Source organism: Cuculus canorus, chromosome 3, assembly GCF_017976375.1.
Source record: "Cuculus canorus isolate bCucCan1 chromosome 3, bCucCan1.pri, whole genome shotgun sequence".
Lineage (NCBI taxonomy): Eukaryota > Metazoa > Chordata > Aves > Cuculiformes > Cuculidae > Cuculus > Cuculus canorus.
This window is the reverse complement of record NC_071403.1, coordinates 47,691,424-47,704,070: the sequence shown is the minus strand read 5'-3', so window position 1 is coordinate 47,704,070 and position 12,647 is coordinate 47,691,424. Positions and strand designations below refer to the sequence as shown.

The following is a 12,647-nucleotide window of genomic DNA, read 5'->3' as shown; positions in this document are numbered from 1 at the left end:
TTGGCTGTTCTAATATTCATCCCCTTATGAGATGAATACTTCAGAGCGGATTACCCCAACTTTACCATGTCTTTTAGGAATTGGTGTGTTTCAGACTGCTAATTGGAAAGTCTTTGAAATATTGCGCATTCATTATCTTGAATGATAGTTTTTAAACTATTATCCATTAAACTATCTTTAGTGAAAAACCCTTTAGATGAATAACCTTTTTATTTACCAAAACTCATCACAAGTTGCCACACGGGCTAAGAGATCAGCAGAATTCAGAGAAAGGTGGTTTTCGGGTATTTGGGTTTGTTATAATAAGTAGGAATCATCACAAGCTTGGGTGACACTTTTCTTTCAGGACTGAACCCAACTTTCAGCTCTTGATATGCTTAGAGAACTGTGTTATCCCAGTGCTGTTTATCACAGTTTTCCCTTCAAAGCATACAGCATCAGGGCACTACTGGAGACTGCTCTGCATTTCTGTGAGCTTCCCTGCAATGCAGGATACATTGTTTGATACGTTTTATAAAGAATTAATATATTTATGTTGTGTAACTGATTCACACCTTGAATCTGTTGGGTCATTTTAGGTATTTTATTATCAGATTATGTGTAATTTTATAATTGCAGTTCTGCCAGTGGCAATGCATGTAAAAGCAGCTGAAGTAATGAACAGTATGAAAGGAGAGGAGGTAACACAAGAGTAGAACAAGAGACCAAAGAACCACTGCAAAATAAGTACCTGGGATTTTTTTTTTTAATTACTGTTATTATCATCTAGCTTTTATATTCAGGAGTTAACAAGCCACAAGAACTTCTTCATTACCTTCTTCCAACATTCCTGTAGACCTTCCAGATGTGCAAATATCAGAAAAATATTAATTCAGGCAGCTACAATATGGCCCTTTAATTTCTCCGTTGGATTTTTCTGGCATACCATGTGGCTCAACCTTTTTTTTCTGAAGGTCAAGAGACTTTTATTTATCTGACACAAGTAGTTTGAGTGTGGCATTTATAACTTGAGTAATGTTATGGATGATCACACCATTAGACATTTTTACAGCTTCAGCAGTTCAGCCAGCAGAACTATCAGCCTGATAAATGCTTTAATCTTAAAGGTTGTACTGCTACAATAACCCCGAAACTTAAAGCTGTTCCTTGAAACCTATAGCCTGGCTAAAGAGATGAAGCATGCCCTCTGACATTTCTAGGTTGCTAAAGAGCTCTCCGGTTCCAGTGCAAGAATTAAGATGCCCACGAGCAGCTGCTCTGTTCTGAACTGGAAATTGCTGTAGGACTTTGTAATTATAAATTAATTGAGGGCAGTGCTACTTAAAAGAACTGGCTTAAGGTTGAGATGAGACTGAACTCTGAGTGATGAGTCCAAAGATTTTATTCCTATTCAATTATAAAGTGTTTCTACAGGATTTTAGGAGGCAGATCTCTTATACTGCTATTTTTTGAAACAATAGAGAGTTTCACCTCCTCTGTCTGGGTATTTTGCAGCTATAAAACCCTTAGGAGACTGGAAAACAAGTCTTATGAAGAGCAACTGAGGGAACTGGGGTTGTTTAGCCTTGAGAAGAGGAGGCTGAGAGGGAGATCTTATTGCTCTCTACAACTACCTGAAAGGAGGTTGTGGAGAGGAGGGTGCTGGCCTCTTCTCCCAAATGACAGGGGACAGGACAAGGGGGAGTTCTCTCAAGCTGTGCCAGGGGAGGTTCAGACTGGATATCAGAAAAAAATTTTCCCAGAAAGGATCATCAGGCACTGGCAGAGGCTGCCCAGGGAGGTGGTTGAGTCACCATCTCTGGAGATATTTAAAAGATGGGTAGACAAGGTACTCAGGGACATGGTTTAGTAGCAGATAGGAATGGTTAGACTCGATGATTCAAGAGATCTTTTCCAACCTGATGATTCTATGATTCTGTGAAAAACTAATCTATAAAGTAGGCTGAAAGTGGTGTGAGAAGTGAACAATGACAACTGGTAGGATTTGGGCTTTGTAGAAGTTTGTCTCATAGAGATCTGAACAACAGGGGTTCCATTCTGAAAGTAGAGAGTGAAAGTGATTGTGCACTGATTGCTTATGTAAAAGCAGCCGAAATAATGAACATTGTGAAAGGAAATGGGATGATACAAGTGGAATAAGAGTGGAATGAAGGGCCAAAAGGGAAGACAGTGTGACGTAAACAAAACTTGAGTTTCTTGCTTTTATGTTTAAGAACAGTAATCTGGGGCTTGTAGCAAACTTTAGCTGCTGTTTGAACTCAACAGCTGTGTAGCACAAAAATATTTGTGACATGTAGTGATTACAATAAAGGAAGTCAGATGCCATTTTTTCTTTGGTTCTGTTAACATGTAATAACTCCATTGATTTTCTTAAGATTTGAATGACTTCACTAAAGTTCCTCTGATGAAATGCTATTCTAGTTTACAACCTTCTGTGTTTCCTGATCATCATCTTAGTGATTGAAAAAATTTTGGTACTTCTTACTTTTGACCGAGACCTTTGAAGCTACACTTTCTTTCTGAAACTTCCTAATGTGCAGCCATGACAATTGCTTCCTAGGTGAGTACTATTGTGTGAGTCTGGTACAATACACAGTTTGAATGCTGCAAGTCTGACACAACGTCTCAGAAGGAAGATAGAAAGGAAGACCTCTCACAGCGGAGGGATTGGAGGCTTTGAACAACAGTGGTATCCTAAGTAGGCTATGGTGTTTCAGCTGAGAAGAGAGCTGACTAAGGGATTAAGTAATTAAGGTCTATAAAATTGTGACCAATGTTGTGAATGTAAGTAGTGAACAATTATTTTTTATTTCTTTTAGTGTTAAGAGGTAAAGGTTAGCAAGTGAGATTATCAAAGAAGAGGGAGCATTTTTTTTTGCCAGAACGTGCAGGTGAGGTGGCTGCTCAGTGCATTCTGTTCTCTTACTCTTCCTCAAACACTTGACCACTGCTAGAGGTAGGATATTAGGCTAAAAGAATTTTGTATCTGGGCATATAGTTGGTAAGAACCTTAATTTTACAAGCTGGAAATAGGTGGTAGACAGAAGGTAGATATAAGTTGACGAGTGCCTTTAAACTTGCTTTAAAAAATATTTGCCTTGTAGGGTATTATGTGGTAACAGCAGCAGCCTTGGTTAATGCATTTATCATTTTGTGGATTTATTGGTCCTTATTTCCTGGTCATAGAATGGTTTGGGTTAAAAATCATTCAGTTCCAACCCTCTGCTATGGACAGGGACACCTCACACCAGACCAGACTGCTCAAGGCCCCATCCAACCTGGCCTTGGACACTTCCAGGGATGGGGCATCCACAACTTCCCTGGGCAACCTGTTCCAGTGCCTCACCACCCTCATGGTGAAGAATTCCTTCCCAGTGTGTAATCTAAATCTTCCCCCCTCCAATTTAAAGCCATTCCCACTCCTCCTATCACTACATGCCTTTGTAAAATGTCCCTCCCCAGCTATAAAGCTCTCCCTGGAGCCTTCTCTTCTCCACGCTGAACAGCCCCAACTCTCTTAGCCTATCTTCATAGCAGAGGTCCTCCGGCCTTTGGATCATCTTTGTGACCCTTCTCTAGACCCGTTCCAACAGTTCCACATCCTTCTTATGTTGGGTATTCCAGAACTGGACACAATGCTCTAGGTGGGGTCTCACAAGAGAGGAATAGAGGGGGAGAATCCCCTCTCTTGACCTGCTGGCCACACTTCTTTTGGTGCAGCTGAGGATACAGTTGGCCTTCTGGGCTACGAGCGCACATTGCCAGCTCATGTCGAGCTTCTCATCAGTCAGTGCCCCCAAGTCCTTCTCTGCAGGGCTGCTCTCAATTACGTTGTCCACCATCTGCAGATTGTCCTGACCGAGGTGTAGGACCTTGCACTTGGCCTTGTTGAATGTCATGAGGTTCACACAGACTCAGTTCTCCAGCTTGTCTAGATCCCTCTGGATGACATCCCGCCCTGGTGTGACAATTGCACCAGTCAGCTTGGAGGCCCTTGTGAACTTGCTGAGGGTGCACAATGACGTTTTTCTACAATTCATCAAATATGCAAGTTCTTAACTTGCTTAAAGCCTCAAGACAGAAAATGCTTATAAAACAGAAAATGTAGCTTCCAGTCAGTCTGACCAGTCAGCGCACATTGGCTGTGGAGTAGTTTAGGGGCAAGAAAAAAAAAACCCCTGTGTTACCTATTTGTATTTTAAATGGTATGTATCTCTTTCATCTCTTCCTGAATGTGTAACATATTGTCTTCCTCTCGGACTATAATGATCTACTTCCAGTTGACTGATTATATTGCTCTTTTTAACCTCTGTTTTTGGAAGACATTATCCTACCTTCTTGCAGCTCATCAGCTAAATAACCTGCCCTCCTCGATTCAGCTTTCTGTTTCACTCAAGCTGCTTCAAATCTCTGCTGAAAACTTGCCTTTGGTCTGCCGTGCTTTTTGATATTGTTATGACTGATGCCATAACTTGGTTTCTGCCACCAAGTTTAGAAGTTTCTGTATAATCTAAGAATACTGCAGGATCTGTGCTAGCCCTTCTGCCAGCTCCTTTTGGCGATAGTAATGGCCAACTTCAAGTAAAGTGCAGTGGCTCATATTAAACTGAACAAAATCCACCCCACTATGAAACATTACTTGCTTTTACAGGTTTTAGGAACTTAATTCTGGAGCTTGATGCTTTGACTTTATATACATCGTTGGCTGAGGTGTCCTGTCGGGGGACCATTTCACACCCTTGACTGCTTTGCTTTTGATTAATTTTCGACATTGCTAGTTAATTCCAAGATGTGTTTGAAGGAGAGTCCAGTGGCTGCTGTTTGGTGGGACTGAGGGCCATTCTGTTCTTTTCAGGTACTGTTTGGCACTGCTGATGGACAGGTTATTGTCATGGACTGCCATGGCCGAATGCTAGCCCATGTGCTCCTTCATGAGTCAGATGGCATCCTCAGCATGTCCTGGAACTACCCCAGCTTCCTAGTGGAGGACAGCAGTGAGAGCGACACGGACTCTGATGACTATTCTCCACCACAAGGTAACGTGCACATCCTTCTGTTTCAGCCCTGCAAGAGCTCTTGAAGATGTCTTTGAACAACAGGGAGTTGTCACACTGTACTAATACAACACAATGGCCACAGTTTGAAGCTGATGGAGGCCAAAAGATGGTGCATTCCTGTGGAGGTAGTGTGGGGGATGGAGCAAAGGACTGGTACACTAAAGTGCATTCATCACCAGCTTCGCCACCAGCCTCGCTGCGTGGCTTGCTGCAGGATATACGTCATCTGCACTGCTCTGCCTGCATTTGCATATATGAGATAACAACACAAAGCTCAAAATTTTTCATGATAGTGAAAAATGCTAGATGGAGGCATATCAGGTTTCACTGAGAAGCAGTTGCGATGTGTTGCAAGGGTCCATATGTGTGGTGGTAGTCAGAGTGCAGTCACAGAAGTTAAGGAGTTCATGTGATTGCATAGATTCATGTGAAAAGACACCAGTACTAGACATAGCAAAAAGTGCTACATCTTTTTTATCTCTGTTTCATAGTATTTCTTTAATGCTTATCATTATAGTCCTGACATAAAGAGCTCAATAAATTCTGTAGGAGGATTGGAAATTAAAATGTCTCCTGCATTTACACAGGATAGAAGAAGGGAGACTGGAGCTGCCTGGCGTTATTTCCCATGCTTTGGAGCACACTGACAGTTTGAGGATCAGGAAGAAATCCTTCCCTCCCCTTAAGTATAAATAAAACTCATTGGTTGAAATGTTTTGGTTTCAAACTCTTTAGTTATCAATAGCAAAGACCTAGGAGGCCCAAGTATCCATGCACAGTCAGCCCCATCCTTCTTATTCAAGTAATACTACTACTTCTTTTTAAAGCTGTTGGTTAGTCTCTAACATGTAGATAAGCTATTTCTGTGTTCCAGTGTGTTCTGAACTAAATTGGGAACTGAATTAATATAACAGTAGTTGTACAAATTAAAACTTAAATACACAATAGCTGGAAATTATTCTGAATTTTTATCTCAGATCTGAACCACTGAATTGAAGACTCTTGCAGTTTGAATGCTAATTTAGATAGGGTTAAAAAAAAATCTACCTTTTCCAGAATCATGTGTATGTATGTCAGTGTAATAAGCTTATGTATTTAAAAAATAATGATAGAAGATAATGTGATCATCTGGTAAAATGTTAGCATCTTTTAAAACTGAGTTTTGTTTTGGTTTTCATGCCTCACTTTTGGTACTGGGTGAGATTTCTTACCTTAGAAGGAAAGAAATAAACTTCAAATTTCCTAGTAAGCTTCTAAAGCAAGTCAGAGAACAACATTAAATTGTTTTTTTGTTGTTTCTTTGAAATAACAAGGTTCTAGTTGGAAGATGGTGAAGTTGCAGAGTACACAGATGAGAACTTAAATGATCTGAACGCACTAGCTTTTCTGAGTCAATCAGGGAGTGGGTGGACTTGTTACAAGCTTATTTTAATGATTACCCAAACATGATATGTTTTCTTTAGAGCAGATGCAGCATAGGCCTCTCAGAGGTGGCATGTCTTTGACTCACGCAGATGTGCAGGAAGGACTGGAAGTTTGATGAGTTTTTCTTATCAGATTACATACACACTAAGATGCTTAATTCCTAGACATCTTTCTCCAAAATGCTTTTTGATCAGCTTGCCTACAAGTTCAGGAAGCAATACCACTCCTAACTGGCTGTGCCATTTGCGTTGACTGAAAAGATGCTGGTTGGGCCCTGGGAGGCACTCTCTCCAGGGCCATCAGCTTCTCTGGTCAGAAATTGTAAACAAAAAGAGTTAAACAGGGAACGCTACAAATGCTGATATTGGTCATGAAGTATTTGAACAAGGGCATTTTAGAGAATGCTGAGAAACAAACGGAACAGAGACTTTGCAGAAATGTTTTTTAAAGCCAAGTGTTCCATTTGGGTTCACCTCTACCTTTGAGTGCATTGAATTGTATTATGCAGGATGGCAGGTAAGTTTCCATGCTGCTGCTTAGCTCCAAACAGAATACAGTAATTTGTGAAAGGTCAATATGTTCTTCTAGAAGTTTTTATAATGCTTCTATGGAACTCCAGGATGAGTCCCCAGCACTTGCCCAGGAGGAATTGTATTAAACAAACAGGTTTTAATGTGAATAGGTTTTTTATTACACTGGTTTTCAATTTGAGTCCCAAGGATGCCTTCCAAAGCATTAGTTTTTGATTTGTGGATGCTTTGGGGAGTTGACAATGGAGAAAGATTGTAAACCACCACTGTATAACATATGTATAAACAAATAAATAATAAAAATAAATAGTATATGTGTAAATTACTTTGTATATACTGCAGTAAAAACTCACAATGTAGGAACAGTGGGGTTTCACAAAAGCAGCAATTAGCTAAACCTGCTTTGCTTTTGCCCTTAGACGTTGCAAAAATAAGCAGGTGAGAGTGCGAGGCTTGGAACCACTCCTGACAGCTGTAGACTGAAGTACAGGACGTTTCAGTCTGGTTGTAATTACTTCTGGTTGCTTGCTTTTTGCTCACTCCAGAGCCTTGTTTTTGCAGATGGACCAGCTGCCTATCCAGTCCCGGTGCAGAACACGAAGCCACTACTTACTGTCAGCTTCACGTCAGGAGACATCAGTTTAATGAACAATTATGACGACTTGTCTCCAACTATCATCCGCTCAGGGTTGAAAGGTACATAGTGAAGCCATTTCAGCCCCTTCCTGTGCTCATTTTTTCTTGTATTTTTAATGATTTATGCATAGGTTATGCTTTTGCAGTTCTTTCCTATCCCAGAAGCAGTCCACTGCTCTTATTGCTGTTTCCAACAGTGACACCTGCTGGTGCAAAAGCAGCACTTGGCTGATCATTTCTGTGTCCAAAAAAACGTTTAAATTTTGAGATCATGTTTTTGTGGCAGTTTTGTAGAGCAAATTGATCTGTTTGCTGTTTTTCATCTGTGCGCTTATGTGTTTATGCTATTTTGTGTGAATGCCCCTGCTATGTAACACTTCCTTTGCATCTTTAATTCACAAGGTCTTTTCCTGTGCTTTTGGTAACTAAGTACAAATCGCAGTGCTTCTTTGACTCCCACAGATTTTGAAAACTTGCTAGAATTATTAATTATCAAGAGGCAAATTATTCTGAGAGAAGTAAATTTCCACTGATTAATTACTATGCATCTTGCTAAGTGATTTGGGTGAATGTTTGTAAGTTTGTAAGTATTCCATGTAAAATATTTAATTCACGTTGAAATTTTTACTGTTCTTACCTATCAAAGAAGTTCCTTTGCCAGCGAACTCTCAGTACAAATTACAGTGCTTTGCCTGGAGAGTTTTAATTCACTATCGCACATAAGCACATATTTAAATATAGATTCCATTGATTCTTTTGCATCTCCACAGATAAATTAGTTTTGTATTAAATAAAAAAAAAATAAATAAGTGGTTGGAGCAAACTCTTAACTGTTTTGGAACAGTGGGATATATTTGGTGAAAAGTTGTCATAACACAGCCCAATAGTTCTTGGGTGTTCTGCTAAGTAGGGTAGTCTTAGGAGGTAAAAATATAACCTCTGAGGTTTCTTTTCCACACCTGTTGCCATCTGTGCCAACACAAGAAATACATGGGTGGCAAAATGTAGCATCATGACTCAGCCCTATGACCCGGAAAACTTCTTCAGCTGAAAGGATGCCTGAAGTCTGGGAAACTGGAAACAACTTAGAGATGCTCTTGTGATATCCACCAAGGTGTCTGTCCAGCTCTCTACAGGATTATAGTAAATAGGATAGGGAGCAGTCTTGAGCTGTCATCTAGTCTACCTTTTGACTGGAAGCAGGAGGAGAAACAAACCCAGTTTTATTCTCTGTTTAGAATTGCAGGGTTTTATCTTACTGAGGTTGTCTGTCCTAGTTCTCTTTCCCTGTTGACTTCCACCAGTGGAAATAAAGATCTCTTAATTATGCCACCATCCTCTAGCAAAATATTATTGTGCAACCTAGAGTAGAAATGTTTTTATGAATTGTAAATTGGACTGCCTCATTGGCACCAGTAGAAGAACAGTGTGCAACATCTTGCTCGACTAGGGGTGTGAGTGTGACAGAAAGGTGATTGGTATATCACTGTCTATTGTTTTGAAGTTTTGCACAGCGGAAAGTGTTTTGCATATAGTTTTATATAGATATATGTGCCTTATCAACATCTTAAGTGACTGTAATTTTACTGGGTTTTATCATGTGCAAAAATGTGCAAAACCACCCAGCTCCAGGGTCTCTGTCCTCTCCAGCTACTTGGTATTCTGCTGAGAGTGGATGGTCTGTAAGTCTTAATTAATGTGTTTTTGTTTGAAATCCCTAAGTATTGCTTTGTGGTCTCTGCAGCAGATGTCCTTGTCTTTATGGGCTCCTGTAGGCTACTCAACGTATTTTTAGAGCAGGCAACTGTAAAACTATTTCAAGCTATAACAATATATTTTTGCTGTTCTACTAGCTTTGCATAGCTCTCATTTTACTGGGAATATTCATATTAAATTGATGTAGAAAAACTTTTGCTGTTGGATGAGAATTTGATTAAGCGAATAAAAGTTCTTCTTTTCATCCAGCTTGAAGACTTCTGGAAGTTTTGTCAGTTCTAGTGGAGGTCCTGAACTGTTCAGTGGTATCCTTTTTTTTTTTTTTTAATCCTTTTTAACTCAATGATTCTCAGTTCTGCTATCTGCAGAACTGCTGAACTGCATCTACTACTTGTGCTAGTTAGCTACAACTGCTACCCACAGATCTAGTGCGCATTTAGAGTGCTCTCTATTAAAGGTTTGCTGATATACGTGCCGGTGGTGGCTAGCAGGTAGTTTGGAGGGGTGATTCTGATCCACTGTTTCACTTGCAGACGTTACGCTAAATGAAACTTCTATCTGATTTCTAATCACTGTGCTTGCGCTGATACCTGGTTATCAGTTTAGCAATTTTACATCATGGTTCGATGATAGCTGAAGATGCTGTTTGCAGTGCAAGCGTGCTGTAGAGCCACACTGTCGTGGAGGAAAGCTGCAACCCACATCCAGCCCTTTATGGCCTTTGCAGCAGCCTAATTCTACGAGTTTTGAGAAAGCTGCTGGATGCAGTAATTAATCCTCTTCCTCTTGGTATGGGGATCAACTGAAAGTTTTACCTGAAGACATGCATCCAAAGGAGACTGTTTTATCACTTCGATAGTTGCGTAGTTAATCCAGTTACCAAAAAGAGAGTTGATCAGCTTGCCTTACCAATTTCTAACCTGCCTATTGTTAAACTTTCTGGGAAAGAGGAATGAAATCATATTGTAGATTACTTAGAGGGCTGAGGACTAAGAGAAAATAAGAGGAAAACTGTGTCTAGCTGTGGAAAAATTATCTTGAGAAATATGCATCTTGCTTCTGATATGTACGGAAGCATAATTCCCATGAGAAAGATCACAAAGTTTAAATAATACAAAACCATTTTAAATTGCATATAAAAATCCCTGAAAATGACAAGTTGACAAGTCGAAACAATTTTGAGATCCTCCCTGCCAACTCGTATTTCTCTCCTGCTTCTTCATTTGAAGACAGCTTCTCGCCCACAAATGTCTTCAAAAGGTTCTTGGCAGATTTGAGCATCCCGGAGCACAAAAGTTTTGTCTTTACCTTCACATTGTCTCAGCACAGAAGAGCTGCCTTTAACCTCTGGCTTAAGAGTAAAAAGATTTAAAGACTAGCTCAGTATTCCTTCCACATGCAAATCTGCTTCTGAAACACAAGCAGAAACACAAAATACTGGTCTGGTGTTCTTGTTGCAGTGTGACAAAGAGCTGGAGGATATAAGGGTTTGAAATTAGCATCCTCAAATTAAGTTGAGGGCGTTCCTCATCATGAGGTGCCTGCAAAAGTAACCGATAAGTGTATTCATACCCATTTACATGAGAGACTAAGCAATCTCTGTGTGCTTCTGGCAATCTGCTAGACAGAGGAGTAGATTTTAACAAGTTATGTGTCAGAAGAAAGCCTGTGACATGGAGGCCATCTGTATTTATGGACAAAAATCTGAGTGTCTTCCTAGTTTCATTTTGTAGTAAAATTTAACTCTAGTTTGAGCGATACTAAAAGTTATACTCACTCCCTGTGAGAACATGAGACATTGCCAAATATAGTGCTTTTTTGCACGGTCAGCCTTTCCAGACAAACGTTCTTTGCTGTCCTCGTACTCAGTAAAGTTTTTTTTTTCATAGAATCATAGAATAGTTAGGGTTGGAAGGGACCTTAGAGGTCATCTAGTTCCACCCCCCCTGCTATGGGCAGGGACATCCCACTATATCAGGCTGCCCAAGGCCCCATCCAACCTGGCCTTGAACACCTCCAGGGGTGGGGCATCCACAACCTTTTCATCTATGTATTAACTTAATTCCAGTTCTTTACCCCGAAGATGTGCATAGGATCTTCCATGTCAGTTTTAACATCTCTAATAAATTCTTGTACTTAGGAGCAACTTATGATTACTTTCTACAGTCACCAGAGAGAGAAAAAAAAGAATGTTTTTTATGTGTTTCTTTCAATTTACAAAATAGACTCACTCCCAGAAGTACATATGTGGCATATTTGCATCTATTTCAATTAAAGGGTTTAAGTTTCTAAGTACTTAAGTAACCTTTGAGAGCATGACGTAGATGTGCAAATCTTTCTGCAGCATCCAGAAAAGCTGTTCCTACTGATTCTAATCAGTGATTATTGCAAACTGTCTTTACAATTTCAGATGTGGTGGTACAGTGGTGTACACAAGGAGACCTACTTGCAGTAGCAGGCATGGAGAAGCAAAACCAGCTGCTTGACCTCAGCAATGGTTCCCTGCTGAAAAGCGCACTCGTCAAGTTCTACAATGTGCGTGGGGAACATATCTACACTCTGGAGACACCTGTGCAGGTAGGAGGTATTTTTAAAATCATTTCTCAATGCTTTGCTGACATGCCTTTCCCACGTCAATTCTTTGGTATAGACCTGCAAGGAGAAAAGATTGACAAAATGTCCTGAACATGTACTAAAATACAATATAGATAAATCATCATCGTTTGCCTTAAGGTAGACATTCAAAAATGCATGTGATTCTAAGGTCCACTGTGCTACGTATTGTGGAAATAACTAATGAGAAACAGTTTGTTTCCCAAAACCATTAGGCCATGAACAGACAAGATAGAAAAAGGAAATTCTGTTGTTTTACAGATAAAAGACTGAGGAGTAAAAAAAACAGTTAACTTACTTGATGTAGGAGAGCCAAGAACTGGACAGAGATACTTTAAGTCCAGTGTTGTAACTGCAAGATTATTCTCTTTGTTATTGCTGTAGTTTTCTAATGTACAATCACTGGATGTGATGCAATAGTTTACTTCCTATGGCATCAGATGGAGAAGGATGAATCAGAAAATCTTGTTTCTGTTCCCACCTTCTGTACAGACTTTCACTATAACCTCAGTTGTGTTACTTGACAAGTAAATGTCAACACATGGTCTGTGTGCTGCTTAGGAGCACAGTGTGCTTCAGAGGTCTAATATTTCAGAACGTATCTGAATGTCACTCTATTGTTTATTTCGTTTTCTGCAGAATAGGGCTGACACTTCTGATTTCTGACGCT

At 40.0% G+C, this 12,647-nt stretch overlaps 1 protein-coding gene across 11 annotated transcripts in view; it reads left to right on the top strand.

Moving 5' to 3' along the window:
- Positions 1-12,647, top strand: part of TULP4 (TUB like protein 4) — a 158,494-nt gene that overhangs the window by 112,561 nt on the left and 33,286 nt on the right. For all 11 annotated transcript variants that reach the window (XM_054061102.1, XM_054061103.1, XM_054061093.1 and 8 more), the window contains 3 exons: positions 4,856-5,036; positions 7,574-7,708; positions 11,775-11,941. In XM_054061102.1, the coding sequence (XP_053917077.1) occupies positions 4,856-5,036; positions 7,574-7,708; positions 11,775-11,941 (483 nt within the window). The remainder of the gene's footprint in view (positions 1-4,855; positions 5,037-7,573; positions 7,709-11,774; positions 11,942-12,647) is intronic.